Here is a 23,328-nt window from a genome sequence, read left to right as displayed (position 1 = left end):
TCGACTACATTTTAAGCCATTAATTTTTTTTTCATATTTAATGTACTATTTATGATTCATTGTTATAGATATTTGCTTATTTCTTCATTGTTTATATTTTTCTGTATTTTACCTTATAGTCTATGGTCCATTTGTGTAAGATCCTCCTTAGCTATTTGTAATATTACTATAAGTTTAAATTCTATTACTGTCATTGGAATTTCAACTCTGAGATGAAGACTCTAGTTTTCTTTCTGCCCCTTTATTTCACTATATAATTATAATATAGTTCTTATGTTATAATTTAGGAGTATAATTTAGGATTTCTGATCAATTATATTAATTAAAATCAAAAGGATTCTTTGTAAATGTATTTTGACATTGAACAATTAATTAATTTTATAATATTTTACAATACTTTTAGACCTATATTAGAGTTTCTTTAAGTATATTTTTAAATTCTTTGATCTTTGGTACACTGTAGTTTATTTATTAATTTTCATTAATTTGTAGAATAGATGGAATATATCTTGAAGTAACTTTTTAAGGAGTGAGTATAAGGTATATATTGTCTAGTTCTTTTGTATAGCAAATATGTCTTTACCTTTCTGTGTGAATAGCAATTCTTTTCAGTATGAATCTTCTCTTCAAAATTCTAGAAATGTTCTTCATTTTTTTTTGTAGAATTTCACACTTCTAAACACAAATATGTTTTATCTCTTTCGCAGTTCTCTCTCTCTCTCTCTCCCTCTCTCTCTTGTGCTAGGAATTTAACCCAGGACCTTGTTCAAGATGTCTTACACTGGCCTATCTCCCCAACCCTTTTTACATTTTACTTTGAGACAATCTCAATAAATTGTCCAGGCTAGCATCAGAACTTGAGACCCTTCTGTTCAACATCCCAAGTAGCTAAGATTACAGGTGTTTGCAACCATGAACAGCATAAGTTTGTTTCCTTTGGTAAAGGAATGTTAAAAATTACCTACAATGTGATTTCTGTAGAAGATAATTCTCAAAGATATATTTTCCTTAAGTTCCCAGGTGATTTTTTCTCTTCCTTTTTTTCTGTAGGATGATTTTCAATTCCTATTTTCTTGTAGTTTATTTATCATCATAAGAAAAGGGACCTGTCAAGACTAATTGTTCACCAAAAGTCAGGGCTTAAGCATGTCTTTAGATAACTTAAAGTCTATCAAGGTACCTTTGAGGCTGAACTTTATTTTAATCCTTGGGAGGAAAGTTGTGGTTAAAATATTCATTTCATAGTTTTTTTTTTTTTTAAATTCTCTAAGGATGCATTTAAAATTGCTTTTCTGGAATAACATGGGACTTTCTGCTAACCCAGTGGATGACTTTGACATCCAACAAAAAGAAAATACACACACACACACACACACACACACACTCACTCTGTTAGCCTTTATGAATTTCCACCTGATTTCATCCTACTTTTGCTCCAGCCCTAGACTTCTTGCCAAGGATGGGCGGTATATCTGAAAGCACCTCCCTTCATGGTGGTTCAGGCCTTGAACTCCATTATGCAGTACAAAAATCTATCATCCTGCTTAAAATTTGAGAGGCTTACTCAATATCCAATGACATGTTTAAGTTGATTCTAAATGAATTTTTAAATCCAGTCTTATTGACCTTGAAAAACGTAAAAGTTGCCTCATAATAGTATCAGTGAAATGATCAAGAGAATGAGCTCAGAGATCTTGGATTTTCACTTTTGTTCTTTGTCATTGTAGGAAGTTGAGGTACTAACATCTAGATAATATGCTAACCTTGAAATTTTCTGTTCAGCTCCTCAATTTCAGTTATATGGTTCACAGACCTTTTAATTATTTTTCCTTCTTTCCTTTATTCTATGCTACATTAAAAGTTTATGAATCACTTTAGAGTAAGCATAGATAGAAGAATAAATAGACATGGAAAGATATTGATAGATGGATAATATTACCAAAGAAGGGAGGAAATGCACAAACTCATAGAAAATTATTGTAACTATAAAAATGCACTGAGCTGGTATAAGCAACTGTGATAAACAGAAAAAAATGAACTGTGCACTGGTAGAGAACTGCCTAGTATGTATAGGGCCCTGGGTTCATTTTCAACACCCAGTATTTCTTTCTCTCTCTCTCTCTCTCTCTCTCTCTCTCTCTCTCTCTCTCACACACACACACACACACACACACACACAAACACACACAATTGGGATAAGCAGAAGACAAAACTAAAAGTACTATTATTATATAACATAAAAGAAGTAAAACTCTGCCAGGATAACTTTTTATCTCTATAAATTTAACTATATAAATTGCCTATTTCCATATACATTCTTGTGGCTCAAAAATAGTGAAAGTTTGGTTAACAGCCAGAGGAATTAAAATCAGCATACTGCAGTGATATAGCCACATCAATCTTTATAGCATCTCAATTCACAATACTCAAGCTATGGAGCCAAGCTAGATGCCTACGAACAGACAAATGGATAAAGAAATTGTGGTATATATACACACAATGGAACTCAACCATAAAGAAGAATGATTTTATGAAATTCTCCAGTAAATGGATGGATCTGGAGACTATCATGCTAAGTGAAATAAGACAAGCCCAAAAAAACAAAAGGAGAATGTTCTTTTTGATATTTGGATGCTAATCCACAACAAGGCAGGGGTGGGGAGCATAGAAGTCCAGTAGATTAGATAAGGGGGAATGAAAGGAAGGGATGGGAGTTGGAAATAGGAAAGACAGTGGAATGAAATTGACGTAACTCTCCTATGTAAATGTCTGGATACACCACCTTGAATCTCAACATGGTGTACATCACAAGACTTTGATCCTAATCAGAATAAGATAGTCCATGTTTGTATTAATATATCAAAATAGATTCTACTGTCATGTGTAACTACAAAGAACAACAACAACAACATGTTTCAGGAAAAAGAGCCAGTCATCGCTTGTCCATTGTAAGTTCAAAACTTGCTTTCTTTCCTGCACCGAAAGTAGAATATAGAGAGGCTTATTGGGAATTACATTGACCCCTAACTTAACCTGTAATTATTGGTGTGTCAGCCTATGAGAGAGTAAGTGGAGAAGACATGATGTCTGCTCCTGCTGCTCCTGTAGTTTTAGTAAGCCCATATAAAGCACTCATAGACAGCATTGGGGGTATCATCAAGACAGTGGCAAATGCTTCTCCTCACAGCCACATAATCAACTTAGTTTGAAAGTGTGTTTTAATTGTTCACTTATGTTTTTTCCTGGCTACTTCATCTCATAGTTAAATGTTGTCTAATTTATCAAGTTTGTCCTTCATTCATGTTTTAACAAATTTCACACATGTTTATATATCATGGTCAGAGGAGATACAGGAGATATTGGCTTGGGTGTTTGTTGTATTCTATTAGAAATGGCCCTGTCTCTTTTCCCAAATCCATAGATGAGTTTTCACTGTGGTTTTCCTGCCCCTGTCTTTCCTTTGTCTTACTGGCCTTTCATCCAACATTCTGCCTTATGTAGTTTGTCTCTTGCCATAACTGCCAAACCAAATAAAAACAAAACATGTTCAATATTTTCTTGGAAGCCAGAGATACAAATATCTTTAAAGGAACTCTAGCTGAGCACACACTCCAGGAGCACTTGGAATGATCCATACTGACAGGCTTAACTGTAGGGGGGAAAGCAACAGAAAGATAAGTTTTATTTATACATAACCCAGGCTATTGCTGGATATCTTTCTGTAAATAAAAATCAGATGACTTTGACTCATAAGAAAATATTGTTCACAATGTTGGTTATAAAACCGATGTTAGGACATTTGTTTACTATTGTTGTACATGTGTAATTATATACTTGGTAAAAAGTAGAGGAAATTTTTCTGAGACTATTGGTCTTTTTCTAGTATCTATAATTCATAGATGCAGTAATCTCAATGAAACAGAAGGGAAAATAAAGAGAATTTTATCTATACTTTTCACATTAAACAATGTTACACCAACAAAAAACAAGTTAGTTCTTATTTCAGAATTAATTGTTGCTTTTAACTGTTGAAAATTCTACTATATTACCATAGCATGCAACTTGCTTCAGTTTGTTTGAAATGTACTGGGAAAAATCATGAACTATAGCATGGTAACTCATTTCTTGCCAAGAATACAAAGTGTCTTTATATAAATTATTTCAGTTCCTGTGTATTTAATGGTAAACATTTTCAAGGGTATGTTAGTGTTAGTTTGCATATGAGGAAATTAAAATGCAGGAGGTCTATAAATAGAGCTCATAGTTTCAGAGAAGGCAAAACCGATATTAGTGTACCAATAACCTCTTATTAGTGCTTATTCTTCTGGGCTTCTGATTTAGTGCAGGCTAGATTAGAGTCATGTGACTGAGTAATCTGAGTCTAAGCAGCAAATCAAGAGAAATGTTGTAGCTACTTAGATATGGTCTTCCTTGTTTCATTCATATTTATCAAATCAACAACAAATGAATAAAAAAATCCATTGGCAGATGGTCTGGCCAGACTAAACACCCAGGATTTCTTCTTAATGAATTTGCACCACAAGACTATGCCAGAAAAGGCATGCACCCAACAGAAAATATTGGCATGATACATGATTGATTAAGGATGAACTCTCATGCCACTCTGGGAAGGTACCAAGATTGAAAGTAGATTGGACATTTTGTCCTTGAGAATCTTGTCTGTCAGGGCAAAATCCTCTCACAGGTAGAATCAGTGTCCCATGTGGCATAGTACTTGGAACTTAATACCTAAGAGAACCATATATAAAGCTAGAATTATCAGAATTGGTAACAGAAAGCATGATCATTTTTCTATATTAATGAAATAGTAATTCATAAATGCTTTTTCAGTTGCCTGAAAGAAAAGCCAGGGCTTTCCAGTATGCCTTACTCCCAGAAGAGCAATGTGAACATTGCAAAAATATTGTTTATCTGAGGGATAACATTGCACAATTGTGTGTCACTGGTCCTCCATGACCTTTATCACCTTCTTGAACACAAGATATATTCCTCTGTCAAACACCGTGCTCCACGATGGTGAGCCATTTATCTGTTCAGCTGTGACAAGCCTTATGTTCTAGGATATATACAATCTAATGTGTAGTAAAAAGTTTAAGGCAGTAAAAAGTTTAGAATCCCTATGCAGATGAATATTTATGGCCTTCTGTGCATAGGAACTCACAGAAGATTATGTACCACTTAGGTTGGCTGTTCAGAAGACCACTCTATCTAATGAAAGGTCATCTTGCTATGATCTAAAGAAGAAAAATCAAAGCCATAGTAGCATTTTCCAAACCACTTTCCTTATATGAAAGCATTCAACAAAACACAGCATAAAGTTCTCTTTTTACTCCTTCTCCTTCAGTGTTCAAATATAGAGGCAGCAAGTGCATGTGTAAAGTGAAATAAACAATTTGTCAAATTAAATAAGTATTTTTTTAACATGAGACATTTAGGATCAATAGAAAAAACTACTTTTTGCACTGGGACAAATGCCTTTATAAATGAGTTATTATAAATTTTATACAGCTGTCAGCAAATCATCAAGTGAGAAAAGAAACAGGAATTAGTTTAACATAGATCACCACAGTAGGATTGAAAAGAGGAGAATCACAGTTGGAAACACAATCACTTGCCTACACACAGTACAGCTGAGGAAAGCAGGGTTGGGAACATGTCTTGAGTTCAGTTACCTAGCTGAGATCCCAATCTCAAATGACCAAACCTAAAACTAAAATAAAGCAATTTATTATTAGTGTTTCTTCCTTTGTTTCATTATAGCCTGGACATCCATTGCAGCAATCACTGTCAGTTTTTACAAAAGATGAATAGGCAATTCTAGAATGCTGTTTTCCCTTCATAGTGTCTTGGAGAATTAGACACAGGCCTTCTGATTTCATTGTTCTCACAGCAGGCTTCACAGGATGTATGAGAACTGGCAGTTTTATGCCAGGCAAGTCATGATTCATGTTATTTTATTTCTGACCTTGGTTAAATTAAAGGATTACTTATTACTTTGTCAGTTTGTTATTGGTGAGATCATGTTGTGTTTTATATATATATATATATATATATATTTTTTTTTTTTTTTTTTTTTTTTTTTGCCAGAAATGGTCCTGGCAGTAGAATTAGAGGTTTTGTATCACTTTTCAAATTCATAGTTTTTTTTTTTTTTTAAAGAGAGAGTGAGAGAGGGGGGAAAGAGAGAGAAAGAGAGAGAATTTTTAATATTTATTTTTTAGTTCTCGGCGGACACAACATCTTTGTTGGTATGTGGTGCTGAGGATCGAACCCGGGCCGCACGCATGCCAGGCGAGCGCGCTACCGCTGAGCCACATCTCCAGCCCTCAAATTCATAGTTTAATGCCCAACACTGAAGCAAAGTTTGAAATTCCAGCATTTGTTAATATTCTGAAAGTGACTGTGGCTGTGCATTAATACCAAGTTCTGTATATATCCAGTCACCTTAAGCATGGGAACTAAATGTTAAACGTGGGGATTTAACTGTATGTTCATCTCTGAGTATCCTGGGGTCAGCTTTCTCTCTCTCTCTTTTTTTCTATCTATGTACCTATCTTTTTTTTTAACTAAAAAAAGCTAAATTTACTTCATCTTTGTTCTTGAGTGATGAGACAAGAGAATCAGCTACTAAGTCAGCTGAAGTAGTCTTGTTTTTTTAAAGGAATTATGTAGCCCCCAGAGAAAAATATCACTTACTACAGTCATGGCAATTTGTGTTAATTTTGGTAAGTCAGGCAACAATGATTTTAAGTGTATCCCTCTGTCCCATTGAGGCATTGCTTGTTCTGTATGTGACATTGTCCTTCCCAAACTCAAGTGTATCCAGTGAAGACATCAGATTTGTGATATCCTTCATAGAGATTTTGTAAATTACATACACAAAGAATACCAATATAATTTTTAAAGGAACTAGGTCTTTTATGTGATGTTAACTATTCTTGCTTCATCACCTTATGAATTCTTTCAAAAGTTGGTGGATTGTGTGGCCCTGAGTTTGCGTCCTACCATAGATGAGATTGCCAATGGTTTCCATAACTGTAAGGGAAATGCTGGAGGAAAACTATGTATGTTGAAGTGCTAAGCAATCACTTTATTTAGATTATCACATACTGTAGTAACAGACATTGCTAGCTCAAAAGTATCCAGTCTTCTATCAGCATGAATCCTGAACAAACCTGGTAGTCAGCATCGATAACATGATTTCTCTGTAACATAACTGTCAATTATACCTGGGTCTGTTAGACTACAGCTAGAGTCAACTAAAGATGCCTTATCCCTAGGAGACAATAGAAGTCAAAGCTCAGGATCCAAAACAAAACCTTATTATTATGTCAAGAATGGTAAACAATCTTAGGTTTGATTTTGGCTGCAAGATGAAAGTGGACTACAGGAGATCCATGGATTCTGACAGGTGACGCAAATTCCTAGATCAGACATAGAAGATTTGTATCACTCATGACACAGCAAGAAGTATCACTTTCGTGTTTATAATGCTTCCCCTGAACCACCATCCTCAAGTTATATGGGGCAATGCGCAAGCAACTTAATTAAATTCTGCAAATATAGTGAGTTTACATACTGAAAAAAGGTCTAGAGCTTAGAAACTCCAGGTCTTATAAGACATATGCCAGGAAATCTGCCCAACAATTGCAGTAGAAGAAGACATTATCAATACTCTCTTGATGGAAAAAAAAAATCTGCCCTCTGCCCCAGTCTATATTACTTCTGTCTTCCAAGGCTATTAGCTATGGAGCAGGGATGTGGCTCAGTGATAGAGTGCTTGCCTGGTATGTGGGAGGCCCTGAGTTCAATCCCCAATACCACAAAAAGAAAAAGAAAATGTTTAAGCCAAGGGTTATACTATACAAATACCCTTAAAAAATAAAATATTGAACAAAAGCATATGTATGTTATGAAGAAATGCCTCTATCTAAAATAGTGTAGGCCTTAGAAAAATTGTGGACAAAGTCTTACAAATTAAAAAGGGAAAGACACATTTATGTGTGTGTGTTTGTGTGTGTGCATGTGTGTGTGTGTGTGTTTCATTACTTCTGTTATTACGTTAACAAGAAATGGCTGTTTTTGCTAATGATATTGATACATATTAATAATAGATATAGATCAGTTTCTGAAGCAGTAATATAAAAAAGTGAAATTCTCTCAGGAGGTTAGCTCTAGTAGTTTTTAAGCAATTATACATAGCCTATTATTTAAAGTGAAAATTAAATTTTAGGCACTATTTTTGACAATTTTCACCTTTTTAAACCAAATATAATTATGAAATTAATGATGCATGTATGTTTGAAATGATGTTTAAAACATGTTTGAAAACTTTGCATTTTTGCATTTAGATTTTAATGATCTAAATATTACCTCAAAAACATTTTGAACTCTAAGTAGATTTAAATTATATAAAATTGATTATTTTAAGAAAAAAATTTCTAATACCATTTGTCTTAGGTAGTTTGTCTCTACTTGAAGTCATGCTCTTCTTTAATGTAGATGTAATTATTCAAAAGTAACTCTAATTTCATTCTTGCATATGGATATCCTTGATCATTCCTTAAAACTTTCTTGGGATATTTGATAAAACGGTATTTGATAAAATGGGAGGGTCAAGCTTTATAGTTGGTGAGATTGTTACCAGAACATTTCCATTTGGATTTTGCAATCCTAACACAATGAAACAACAATTTTCCCTTAGTATTTCCTTGAAGTAAAACTATAGGCTATAGAAAATATTTTTTCATATTTTTATTGGTGCAGTACAGTTGTACATAATTTTGGAATTTGTCATTTCATATTTGTACATGTACACAATATAGCAATATAATTTGGTCAATATCAATCCTCACTATCTCTCCTTTTGAGACTGTAGAAAATACAAAAGCTGAATGTAGGTGGGATTAAAGTGGATAACATCTGAAATTAGGTTTCTTCTGTAACTAGAAATTTTTTAATTGAAATACTATTCACTATTAAGATATTCATTTACCTTTAAATGCTATAATTTTATTCTCTTTTAATGCTGAGTAATATTCCATTGTGTATATATACTGCAGTTTACTTATGCTTTCGTCTATTGAAGAGCATCTAGGTTGCTTCCACAGTTTATCTATTGTTAACTGAGCTGCTATAAACATTGATGTGGCTACATTATTATTGCATGCTGATTTTAAGTCCTTCCGGTATACACTAAGAAGTGGGATAGCTGGGTCAAATGGTGGTTTCATTCCAAGTTTTCTAAGGAATTTCCATACTTATTTTGAAATTGGTTGCACAAATCTGCAATCCTACCAGCAATGTATGAGTGTGCCTCAGGAAGAGACACATCAAGGAAAGAAAATTTCAGACCAATTTCCCTGAACATTGATGGAAAAATTCTCAATAAAATTCTATTTTTATGTTTCTGTCATTTCTTTTTTTCTAATATATTTAATTTATTATTTTTTATGTGGTGCTGAGGATTGAACCCAGTGCCTCACATGTGTGAGGGACGCACTCTACAGCTGAGCTACAACCCCAGCCCTGTTGTTTTTTGTCATTTCTTATGTGCAGTATCTCTCTCCCTCACTCCTCCCTCCTCACCCCCACCCTCTTTCTCAAGCACACATACAAACTACTTACTTTCAAGTTATATTGGAGAAATGGCATCATACAGAAATTGCTACTTCAGTGTCTTGTTACTGAGAATGAACAAGAAGAAAATATTATTGTCATTCCATACATCCAGTGTCAGCTTAACTGAAGGGACAGAAGATACATGGGTCACCTTTGTTCTAACTATTTCATTTACTAATGAAAAGTGATTCCTTTTTTGCCTTTCATCAGAGTACGGTTTGGTTACAGTAGCTTTCTCTTGAAATCCCTGCGGATCCACTTGCCTTGTGTCCTGCTAGGCCATCTCTGTAGCACTTTCCTGCAGACATGGCTCAAAAGTCACATCCCCTCTTCCCCTCCTGCCTGCAGGGAAGACACAGAAGTTCAGGGAATGTTATGCAAAGGGTTCTGGAAATGCCGTGTATGTTTGCCTTGCCATTACTTCTTATTGAGGTGTGTGTAAGATTTATGACATTCCATCAGACTAAACCAGTTATCAGAAATAAAACTTAAAGCCATTTGAACAGGGATAGAAAGATTGACTTCTTCTTTTCCTAACAATAAACCAGTTAGATATAATTCAAAACCTTTTAAAACCCATGAAACATAAAATCATTTTCATTAACCATTGCCACTCATTCTCTTCTCTTTCAAGACTATTTAAACCATGCAAAGAGAACAGTAGGATAGTAACACTGTGAGTAAATCTCAATTAAATAAACTTTTATCATTTGATTAGAGAACATGGAATATATGAAGGAGAAACACTGCATGCATTTAAAGATATTATCTTTTTTATACTTTACCATTTTATTTTTAATTAATTTTTTATTTATATATGACAGTGGAATGCATTACAATTCTTATTACACATATAGAGCACAATTTTTCATATCACTAAAGAGATAATCTTGATTAACTTAATACTTCCTTGAACCTTTAACTGTTCCTGTTTTCCTATTACTTGCAGCCCAGCAAAGTAAATACATAGTAAAAGTTATGTCAAAGTTTCTGTGATTGCTTTTTCTTTTCTTTTCTTTTTTTTTTTTTAACTTTAACTCTCAGTGTACTCATCTATATGATGGAGGTTGTAAAATTCATGGTCCTACCTAAGGTTGTCAAAACAATAAATTGAAAGATGAATGAAAATCCTTTCAAAAGCAAAACTACAAACCCAAAGAAACAGAGGAGTTTTTTCACTTCTCCTGGCAGGTGGGATCCACACAAGCTGTACACCTCTGCAACAAGGACCATGTTGCAACTTAATGGCAGGCTGTGCCCTCTAGTGTCACAGCAACTCACTGCCATCTTCGTCTTTCTGGATTCTTGTCTTACAAAATCAAAGATGAGGATGAGTGAGTTTAAGAGTAGGATTTATTCAGGGTCAATAGAAACAGAACTTGCCACAGGGCAAATGGGACCCAAGATGGGGTTGCTACTCGAGTGTGCTGTCTAGTGGTTTATATAGCACTTGGGTCAACCTATGGATCCAAATTTATGCTAACCAGGGTTTGAAAAAGTACTCACACTATCAGTTAGCTCAGAAATCCCATCTAGGTCTGCTACACTTCCATTTTCCCACTGCTGGTTAAGGTTGTGAGGTCATGGCTGCTGGGGGGATTTTGAGCTGCAGCATTATATAGAGCAGTCCTCCAGTGGGTGTCCCCAGGCTGGGTAGGGCTCCCACGGAGGGGGGGGGGTGAAGGTCAGTGCATCCTGGCTCCCTGCACCTAAGGGTGGTGCATGCATGATGGGCTCTGAGCAGCTCTTGCTGTCAGTGCTGGAGACCCCTGGGGCATCCTCTCTGCAGCTTCACCTCTGCTTCTCTGCAAGATTAGTGGGCTGGGTACCTGGCTGGGGAACCATGTCACCAACACAAAGTGGTATTGGATTGTTGTGGTGGTTATTTAGTGATAGCTATTTTAAAATAAATCTTTATGATTCTTAGTAGAATAAGTATTGTCAGATAAACTTAAAATTTCTCATTTTCAGAGATGGCTGCTAGGTGTACAATTGTTTCTCTATTTTTTGAGACTATTTGCTTGTTCTAACACTATCATCTTTTTATCATTTTTGTGTATTAGATCACATTAAGCTTTAATATTAAGATAACTATGATTTTCATAGGGATACCTTATATCTTGGTGACATATTTTAAATTTAGAGATATTGCTTTTTACTCTCTATATACCTACATTTGTACAACATGATGCTTTGATAAGCATAGTGAACTGTTTGCTATAGCCAAGCAAATTAATATACCCATCATTTCTTACTTTTTTTTTGTTGGTAGTTAAGAGCACCTAAAGTATGCTCTTCACAGATTTCCAGTACATGTTACAATATTATAACTATAGTCTTCAAATTTTAAGTTAGACTTGTAAATGTATTTATCTACATATCTGCAATTTTGTGCCCTTGAAATATAACTCCCCATTTCCTCTCCAACCTATGCTATAAATTAACTTAGAAATCGTGTTTTTGTATGCACATGAACACATGAATGTAACGAAATATTATTCAGTCTTAAAGAAGGAGATACTATCACTTATGACCACCTGGATGAACCTGTAGGACATTCTAAGAAATTAAATAAGTCGGAGAGAGAAAAGTAGATACTGTATGACTTCATTTACATGTATAGTCAAAAGGAAGCAAAAATTCTCAAAATTCATATTTTAGTGAACTGAATCTAGTTAACATTATTCATAGGCCTTAAATGTGTTTTTTTTTCTTTTTTAACTCTAGTTAATCCAGGAGAAGCATTACCTCACATATGCAAACCTGGAGAATTTCGCTGCCAAAACAGACACTGTATCCAAGCTCGGTGGAAATGTGATGGTGATGACGACTGTTTAGACGGAAGTGATGAGGACTTGGTCAATTGCTGTATGTTCTCCATCAAATAATCTTAAAGCCACATTAAAACTGAGTCTTACTTGTGTAGATTGTCAAATCAGTTTGTGAAAATCTGAAAACATGTTTGATACAAATTGAACTGGGTTTTATTTCCTAGTCATCCTTTTGCAGAAAGGTTAGACTACAGATTGCCTCTTTTGCATATTTTTAAAAGCACTGTTTCTCTCATTTTTCCCCAGCTTCCATATTATCATTTTAGTTGCTCCAAAAGTCTTCCCCCATTTCCCTGGTTTTTGTGTTACCACACTACAATCTAGGGTTGCTATAGAATACCTCTTTGGATCTTTGATTTTAAAACATGGAAAATCAATTTAAACACCCTTAAGACTGAATAAGTAGTACAGAAGGTCATGATCTACTCCACTGCTCCTTGGCAAAAGAAACTTGAAGAAGATCCAAAGAAATACACATGAATTTGGAACATGTTATCACCTAGCTTCACTGGTTTAGGACATGGTAGAAAACACATATGGGGCACTCAACTATAAATGAAAGATCTTATCCTCCCACCCTTTGGCTCTTATGTTTCTATTTAAATATTCACCATTTGCTAGAAAGAGTTTCATGTTTCCGGTACAGATTAGTACATTTCTCATAGATGTGGAAAGAAAACACTTTGAAAAGTAAATGAAATAACATTTTGAAAATACATTTGATTAGTTTGAATGGTTTTTGGGATAAATAAAATATTTTACACACAGAGAGAGATATGTTGGACAAAATTATGTATTTGATCTTTTGATTTAAACCTAGTACGTTGGTTTAAAAATATTTTTCTTTCAATTGCAGACATTTTTTTTCAGGTTAAAATGACTGAACTAAGAGCCAATTTACAGTATCCATTGTCTTGTTTTTAAACTAAAAATATAAAAATAACATCTTAAACTGAATGCAATGGTGCAACACAGAATATTACAGCTCCTTGGAAGGTTAATCAAGAGAATTACAAATTGGAGGCCAGACTGGGCAATTTTTGTCTCAAAACAAAAATTTTAAAAGTTCTGGAAATGTAGTTTATTGTGTGAGACCCTGGGGTCAGTATCCAACACTGAAAGAAAAAAAAAAAGTTTTAAAGATCCTTTATGAGAATGTACAAAATTGTTCTGGCCATCTATGTCATGCAGCCATTTGTGCTTTGGGACACAATCCCAAGAATAAGGATGTCTGAAAATATTTGCCAATTTTGTTATGTAAATATGGCCCTAATTTTTCTTGAATTCAAAACATGGATCATGACTTCAAAGTCTATAATTCTTATTTTCAACTCCACTAATATATGTTTTATAAAGTGTTCGCCTACAAATAAAGTTTTAAATACTAAATTGAAACAGTTGTCAAAAGTTTTGGAGTGAGAAAAGCATTTCATCTGAAAATAAAGACTATTTAGTCCCTAATTCTTTTACACAAATGATGTATGATTAATGACTAACTTAATTGTCTCAATTCTGTCTCACAATGTTTATTCATGGTTTTAATGAATACTTACTAGATATATGCTTCCTCTCTATTCTCACAGATATTTCATCATAATGTTCATGTTTTATTTTATAAAGTCCCAGCTTCCATCTATGTTCCATTATTTCTTTTGTATTAGGGAAACTCATCTCTTTTATATGTACAGGGACAATGAGTTGACACTATTTACTAATAGTGTTAAAATTCTTGTTAGTATATATTTTTTGATTATTGCTAACACTTTCTATTTCCATACGAAGCCAAGAGCTTTTCCTGGCATCCTCCGTTTCACTTATAGTTTGTACTTACTTCTATTAATGAATCTTATCTCTTCTATCACCTAAATAAATATTTTTTATCTTTATGTCTTCTCAATTTTCATTGGCTAAATTAGGTTTTCGTTTTAGATTAACACAGCAAGTGTTGTTTTAATCCTACCACTCTTTCTCTCTTAAATAAAACTCACTTTCCACAATGCTTCCAGGATATTATTTATGAAAAGAAGTTTATAATTGGTATTTCAACCACTGTCTAACCAAGAGGATAAATTCTGTAATCCACTGACTCCCATATACTTCCTGTTATGTCTTGTATTTATATTTTTATCCTTTAGCCTCATGCTCTGCTTACCCTTTTGATACTTATCAAATTTAACAATATGTAGATCTCCAAAAACATCCTTTGTTTTTCTTTATGACACTGTAGTCACTTTTCCATAAAGAAGGAATCCAGCATTGCTCATCATTACCTTCCTAGGGAAATCTTTTCTAACCACCAAAAAAATCTTAGTACATCCAAGTTGGAGTTCAGCATTCATTTCCTGTACATAGCTTTATTGTAGCGTTTTTTTTTTTTTATAATTTAACTACTTTATTATAGTAGTTAAAAAAACATATTGTAAGTATATGCTTGCTTACTTGGTGCATTTAATAGTAATTTAATATCTTCCTGAGGAGACATTACATTTTAGCAGAGTAGGATTCGAAACACAGCTCCTGGCACCTGGAAGAATGAATAATTAACTGAATAAGGCAACAAATGGCTAAAGGTCTCTGGATACCACCTTTCAGTAGGACATCTTATCTGACCATTACAGTCATGCTGATCGGTACTCTATTCCTGGAGTTTCATGGATGATATTCCCATACTAAATAGGTTATTTCAGAGGATTAGTTTAGATTTTAAATACTCATAATCTCCAGCATTGAATTCTGTTATAAATTCTTCTACTCTCTATCCTTCAATGTCTCAATTACAAACTACAAACCTATGCTGAAAATTGCACTAAGGTGCAAATGCATAATCTTGAAATTTTAAAATGTAGAGCCTTCGAAATATTGGATGACTTTTATTTTTCATAGGCATCTATTTCCTCTAAAGTCCTTGTAGTGGGAAGAAAAATTTTAATTATATTCAAATGTCAGAGAATTTAAGTATGTTCTACATTTCAATTTATTTATTCTTTTACATTACACAAATAAAAAACTTTCCAAAAGGAGTTGAAATAACTTTATCATGCATACTACTTTAAAGAAAAAGTCTTCTCTCTAACTGACTAGAAATGCACACATTTGCTGTGCAACAGCATGAAAAAATGATAATATTTTTGAATTCTAAATGAAACTATTATACAAATTGATTTTATCATACAGAGGTACAACTATTGAGCATAAGGGAAATTACTTCAAAAAGAAAGTTGAAATTGCAAAACAAATATTGAAGAGCATGCCTCTTTAAATCCGGAAAAAAAAACTGATAGAAGGTTAACAGTAAGATGGCCCCCTGTTGTGTTTAGATATTGGTGGTTTAATCTTTAGCTGTTTACAGCTTCCCATGTGAGGATTGGTCTCATCCTCAGTATTTTCTGTAGTTACATGTTTATTTGTTTGTACTAGGAGACAAAAATCATGATGATCTATTTTTATTAAAATTATATAGAATCTCATTTTTAGCATCAAATCTAGGTCACAAGTGATGTATATTTTCATTTGTTTGTGTTCTTTTCAGCCCCAAGAAATATTAGATAAAACAGAATAAAATTGGGTATATTTAATAATCTAAGAAATGTTTGAGTATATGTGTGGATTAAAGAAATAATATTTTAACTATGTATAAGAAAAGTATTTGGAGACATATTTGTTATGTTTAACATTAAAACTTGATGGTTATTTTAAATGTTTTTGGTAAATATTTTGGAATTGATTCATCAGTTCTGATGAAAGATGGGTCAACAGGCTTAATGATATAGTGGGTTGTAGTGGATACAGGAGAAAGGAATACATTTCCTTTTATTTGTGAATTAGTTACATGATGTCTTTTACAAAAATATTATATTTTAACAATGCGTAGAATATTGTTATTTTCTATATAATTAGAGACAAAGATTGACAGAAGCTATAGCATTTATTGTTTAATAATATTATAATTATTGTAACATTTTATAGCTATAATTCCAGATATTTATAACTTTATCCAATTTTAAATAATTAAATTTGCTTTCCCTCTCTCCCAGTCAATCATACCTGTCCTGATGATCAATTTAAATGCCAGAATAATCGATGTATCCCCAAGAGATGGCTTTGTGATGGAGCTAATGATTGTGGGAGCAATGAGGATGAATCCAATCAAACTTGTGCAGGTAAGTGTTTGCTTGAATATGTACATAAATTACTTTCAGAATTGGTCACCATAAAAATTAAGGTCAGAACTCTGAACTAATCTGGACATTCCTAGTGCTGACAATCTGATTATGGCAGTAGTAAGTGAATTCAGAGTTTGATGCCACAAAGGCTCGGATATAAATTATCTTTATTTAATATTTGGGCATTTCTCTGCTTTCCAAAATAATTTGGCACTTCATCTATCCATATGGGTTGACTGTCAATACACTTCTTCTATGAAACCTGTCCCAACTAAATCTTTCTTGGCAAAAACGGGAAGGTGATGTTTGTCAGCATGCTGTGATACAGGCCATCTCACAGGAAGATTTCTTTTTTTTTTTTTAACATTGAAAAAAAACTTATAAATTTTATTGTGTCTACTATGGAATACCTTTGTGAATAACTTTGTGTTCATAGCACATTATTTATATGAGGTAGCATTTTTTTTTGTCTTCATGAAGTCCCAAGACCACTAAGCCTATTTATATTTCCATATAATCTATTCCATTGTAATAAATCTTTGAATCCCTAGCCAGATTCTTGTTGAATGGAAATATACAGCTGGTTGTACAGGTTACAACAGTGTGCCAGAAAGGTCATTATTAGTCAGATAAGAGTTGATAAATGATACTGGCTAGCAGCAGCCTTATGCTGCTATTTAAATGATGAAGTAAAACCAGTGTGTTAGATGACACATATTGATATGATTCGTTAAAAAAAACTGATTTAAATAAAAAAATTGCACATAGCAACATCAAAACACGGACCAACCCATCAACTCTTTGATTTTTTTGTCAAAACAACTCTCAATAAATAAAAATTATTATAAAATGCTCGTAAAAATTAATAGAGCAGCAGAGAAAAGACAGACATCGAGATCAATTCCTGTCTTGTCATTGCCACTGGTTTTCTTTTGGAAAAACTTGTAATTCATTGCACCTCATTTTCCTTGTGCTTTCCTATCTGCTCTGCAAGAGTGTGAATTAACTAGAAATTGTTTCTAAAGAGCTTTTCATCATGTACAAAACAACAAGGGCAAGAGCAAAATAATCACCATTGCATAATTCTAACCTACATTGTATATTCAGCTTTTTGCATAATGACATATTTACACATGATCTATGGGCCAAGTAGTTTCTTATTCCTTGATGTAAAACTCTATTTGACATTTGGACTAAATGAATTTCTTAATAAAATTTTTCATGTGTGTCCTATAAGATTGCTTTACAAAAAGACTTTCTTAAATTTAAGAAAAGGACCTCTAGGGATCATTAGGTCCTAGGTCCCTACATTCAAGACTATTCATTTTATAGGTCTATATAGGAGAAAGAGCTTGTCTAAAAACTTATTCTTGGGTAAGAGTTTAGGGAAAATTCATTCTGTGTTCTGTCTGTTAGATCATTGTTATGCATTCCAAACCACATAATCCTGCAGATTAGCTATAATTTTAGGTATAGTTAGTTTGACTTTGCTCAGGTTGCTCTTGTAATATGAATATAATGTATGATAAAATATCTTTCTAAGCTCTACAATTACGATTCTTTTAAGGTTAAGATTCAATTCAAACATTATGTCTCAGTACATCCTAAACAGACAGGTCTGCTTTCATCATAAAATTGAAGACACTTGTGGCTCAATTTACAATATTGTGTCTTCTTTATTTGTAATACATTTATAAAGATTTTGCTTTTTTCTACATGATTTTTAAAGGACGATTTGTGTTTAGTTAGCTATTTATAGTGGTAAAAGAGGAAATGCTCATGTACAAGAAAAAATGGAATGATCAGTCCTAATTAGTAAGCTATCTTAGACACTCAAGTCCTGTGGTTCACTAAGAAACAGAACACAACTTGCTTAAGTGCCTCTTCTGGGGATGCCACTGGAAGTCTGCACTCAGTACTAGATCTTCTTTTCTGTATGTTTATGACACCTCTTATGATCACTGGATACCATTGAACTTGAGTAAGAACAGAGAAAAAATAAATATTCCTTTTATCATTGAAAACTACAAAGCGTGTGGTTATGTTTCAAAGTATTTTCCAGTTCATTTTACCAAAATAAATAATTGACAAAACTCACCACACTAGAAAAGGTAGTTAATCCACATGCACATTTTCCATGGATCATCTCTCTTTTCCTAAATCAAAATGCATACATGGACATGTTTCCAAGATAGAAAAAAAAATTAAAGTAGAGGATCATACTGTATTTGAATTGACTGTTCTATGTTCATTTACATCCCCACCATTTTATATCTAAAAGAAAATCCTTTCCCATGTGATGCTAATTTCCTTTGTCGTCATTCTATTAATGCTTAGTATTTGTCAAGGTACTGGTGATAGAATAAGTAAAAATACATAATGCCATTCATTAAGAGGTTAAGAGTGAAAGACATGTCAATAGGACATTCTAATGCAATAGTCAAAGTGCTAAGTGGAACCACATTTCAACACATAGGAAGAATAGAGATGAGTCACTGGCTATCTGCAAAGACTTCCTGAAGGAGGCAGTGTCTGTACTGAACCTTTAAATGTAAGTGGACTGAGGATGTGGCTCAGTAGAAGTGTGTTTACCTATACTGAACCTTTAAATGTAAGTGGACTGAGGATGTGGCTCAGTAGAAGTGTGTTTACCTAGCGTAAAAAGCCCTTGGTTCTGCAAATGAATGAATGAATGAATGAATAAATAAATAAATAAATAAATAGATAGATAGATAAATAAAAACATATAAGATAAATTACTAAGCAATAGTCAAAGCCATTTAATTAGGATAAATAAATAATTTGATACAACTAATGGTAGTTATGTTAGGAAAATGAACTAACATATCCTCTTGGTGGGTGTATAAATTAACTTTTCACATCAGAATGTAATTTGGCTAAATCCAATACATGTAAAGACTCTTACATCTTCAACTCTAAGTCCATTTCTAGGCTTATACTCTAGTTAATACCTATTCACAAGGAGACACAAGTAAAATATGCATTGTCCTGGTAGTACTACTAATAAAATTCAAATATCTATGAATAGAAGAATGGATAAATATATGTATTATATTTGCATAATATATTGCTAGTGAAATGAATGAGCTAGTATAAAATATCAATAAGAATGAATTTCAAACAGAAAGTTAAGAAAAGAGAGTTGAAGAATATAAACAATAATATTTATATGAAGCATAAAACTGTAGACAATTGTATATAATGGTATAATACATTTTTTTTCTTAAATAAAACTAGAAAAAAATTCTGTAGCAAATAGAGAAAATATATTGGCAATAGATATATGACTGTAAGTAGTGTTAATGATGTTATTTTCTATAAGTCTCTAGGTGAAAGAATTATTTCACTGGAACAAAAAATAGACCAATTTAGCAGCATGTATTACTCTGAGTAGAATGGAATGAATAATGAGAGAGAGAGAGGCTTGGAGAATGTACCCAGAAAAGGAAACAGTGCAAACACAGGGGACCAGAGAGTCAGGATCTGTGTAGCTGTTGTCTCCTACCACAGAGTTCTGATTATACTATATAATATTTATTCTCACATCCTCCCCCCTAATTTGACTAAATTCAAACTAGACAGGTATAATTATATTAGAATAAACTAGTGTGTTAAAAATCAGACTTTTTTGCAAGATAAAGTGTAGACTGCATTTTGATATAACTTGATGACTTTTCCTTCAATTGGATGTCTTGATCAAAATGCAACAAAGGTAAAGTTTATAAATAGCATGTTTTGCTATGTCCTCCCCCTATATCATTTGTTGTGCACTGTGGGAACTCTCACTACTGTGTGACCACAGGAGAAGCATGGTTATTGATCATTAGAAATATCCACATTGTGACAGTGAATCTTTGATTCTAGTGCTGGATAAACAATTCTCTTGTAGGAGGTGTAAATTTTCTTTTCCTCAGATCAGCACTTGCTATAAAATTAGAGTCCTCCAAGGCTACTCTTTTGATCTAACATCTAAACTAATTAGATCTGATGGAGATAAAAAACTGTAGAAGCTGTATATCCTTTCTACAAATCCATTGATTCAAAAGTGGTAATTCAGTCAATCTGGTTATATCATGTAGACAAGTACTTGGAGATTTGTAGAATGAACACTGTTCTCATCTGAAGCCAGTTAAATTTTCCTGATAGACCAAACAAATACTTTCCTCCAAGATTAGAACAGATAGTGAATTCATATACTTTTTGTGCACAACATTTCTCCATAATAACATAGTGATCTCTCTGGAATTATAGATCATAGCAGTTCTTCCAGCATTAGCATTTTAACTCCACACTATCACAATGACAATTCATACACTATATGGCATAGGTTCTTGAATTTCTTTGCATTTTTGTCTCTAATCATCATAGCTCTCCAAATAAAAGGAAACAGTAAGAAATTTTTGCTAGGGCCAAACTGGAATTATTGGGAGAGAATACACTGACATAAAAATATCAAGTAAAAGAATATTGCATTAGACAAATTTAATTTTACTTGAAATATCCTCTCATTAAACTTCTCTTAAAACTCAAAACATAAAAAGTATTTACCATAGTCAAAGAAACAATACAGAGGAATGTGAAGAAAAAGGTATCAATTTCTCCCCATTTCTATTTCTACCCCTTCCTAAATTCATGCCAATACCTTGTGTGTATTCCTCTACATCTTTACTAAGTTTGCACAGATGCATAGATTTCCCCAAGTAGACATAATTAAATAGAAATTACCTGAAGATATTATTATTTTTATTCCAAGTGGGGGTTAATTTAGTAAAAATTCTGTTAAATTAGCTAAATGATCCAACATAGAAATTTTTACTTCTACATGAAATTTTTATTTTGTAAACTCTGAAGTATAAATTTTTTTCCTAGAAAACTTAAAAATTGTTGATTTAGAATAAATGATCAATTTGCATAAATGGAAAAAACATCAGACATTGCATAAAATATTTTAGATTCAATGCTCTTATCCTTGTAAAGCAAAATATGTGATAATGATCTTAATATATCTCATTGTGGTCACTATAATTAGAAACAGTATATTCAATCCAATATATCAAATCAACTAACAAAATTTTGAATGGTCTTTAAAATATTCAACAATAATTGATAAACATCTTTATATTTCATGTACACTTTTCTATGTATATGTCTTCTAATATCTTATTTCTACTGACCTCTGAAACTCTGATTTATGGATGCTTGGTTGACTTCTGTTTGAACTACTCCCTTCACCAAGCATCAGTACTCAAGTTCACAAGATGGTTTGATGTAACAGAGACACATCATTATGATTTTGCAAGCCCAGAAACAAGAGGAAGTGTTTACTTTATGCTAGAACCTTCTCTACAATTTCATAAACCCAGAATCCAGTGTTCCTCATCCACTCATACTTCACCTAATCAAAATACTCACAGATCTCAGTATCTTCTTCCAAACATATTTCATTTTTTTTCCCTAGTCTAATGAAAGGAAAGTGTGGACGGGTTACAGACACTCATGAAGACGGATTAGTCGTTCAGAGGATGAAGAAAGGAAAGAAAAAAAGAAAATCAAACATTAAAAAAACGAAGTGTATAACAACCAAAGGCCTGGGGAAAGAGGCAGAGAAGCTATCTAGGCTTTCATGCTTTCAAAAGTTGACCTGATTGTAATAGAAAAGGGCAATAAAATTCCCTGTAGAACATAACCCATTTACTGAATAATTTTAAACCACTGCCTTTGGCTAACATAGAAAGCAAGGTTCCATATTTGTGTTCATTGAAACCCTTAAGGGAGCCCAAAGCAAAGTTCATTAGTATACTTTGATTAAAAGCCATACATTTATTTATACAACTGTGCAAAAAGTGAACTTTAGAAAAATGTCTTAAGGCTAAATGCATGTTTTCGGAATGCTTTTTGTATTCTCACACCACACAGTGGACCATTTTGAGATTAAGAAGTGACTGCATTTAAAATGTTAGAGGAAAAGGAGAATTCTGACTCCTTGATTAGGAACTAGATATCCTGAGAAAGTCTCTCAAGGCTTCCTCTTACCTTACAGCAAAAGTAATCTTGGCTTTTGGCAAATACTGTACGAAGTTCTTTTTTATTAATCAAAAACTGGATGAAATTTAATTCGATGATATATTCATAAGCATGTGCCAGGCAAAATTTTAAAAATAATGATTTCATAGCTTCATTTGTGGAATTGTGTGAGAAATATTGAATATCTTGTTACTTAACAGTCATTTTAATTAAAGACCAAACGTGTGAGCTTTAGAGAAGACAAGCAGGCTGGTATTGTGAAACATTAAATAAAAATTTACATTTTGAATAATTTTATCTTAATAGAGAAACATGTCTTTGGTGTAAAAGAAATGCTGCATACTCTTATTATATGCTCACTGGTTCAAAATTCCTCTAAATTTAGTCTTTGTGTATTAATTGATCATAACAGCCAGAACATGCCAGGCAGACCAATTTTCTTGTGGAAATGGACGATGTATTCTCAGAGCATGGCTATGTGACAGAGAAGATGACTGTGGTGACCAGACAGATGAAATGGCATCCTGTGGTAAGTTGTGAATGAAATATCCTCTTAGTAGAGATCTTGTCAGAACATTCTATCACTGTAATCCCCTTAAAAGGCTATTTCTTTATAAATACAAGTCAACAAGGCAGAGATATGTTAC

The 23,328-nt window shown here is 33.1% G+C and overlaps 1 protein-coding gene across 1 annotated transcript in view; it reads left to right on the top strand.

Annotated features, from left to right (window-relative positions):
* The window catches only part of Lrp1b (LDL receptor related protein 1B), a 1,492,917-nt gene that overhangs the window by 744,407 nt on the left and 725,182 nt on the right, over positions 1–23,328 (top strand). Inside the window, exons 16-18 of the mRNA XM_077794359.1 lie at positions 12,370–12,510; positions 16,508–16,633; positions 23,094–23,210. Coding sequence (XP_077650485.1) covers positions 12,370–12,510; positions 16,508–16,633; positions 23,094–23,210 — 384 coding nt within the window. The remainder of the gene's footprint in view (positions 1–12,369; positions 12,511–16,507; positions 16,634–23,093; positions 23,211–23,328) is intronic.

The sequence above is a fragment of the Urocitellus parryii genome, chromosome 1 (assembly GCF_045843805.1).
Source record: "Urocitellus parryii isolate mUroPar1 chromosome 1, mUroPar1.hap1, whole genome shotgun sequence".
In the NCBI taxonomy this organism is placed as follows: Eukaryota; Metazoa; Chordata; class Mammalia; order Rodentia; family Sciuridae; genus Urocitellus; species Urocitellus parryii.
Note: the sequence above shows the minus strand (reverse complement) of the source record. Positions and strands in the feature narration are given on the sequence as shown.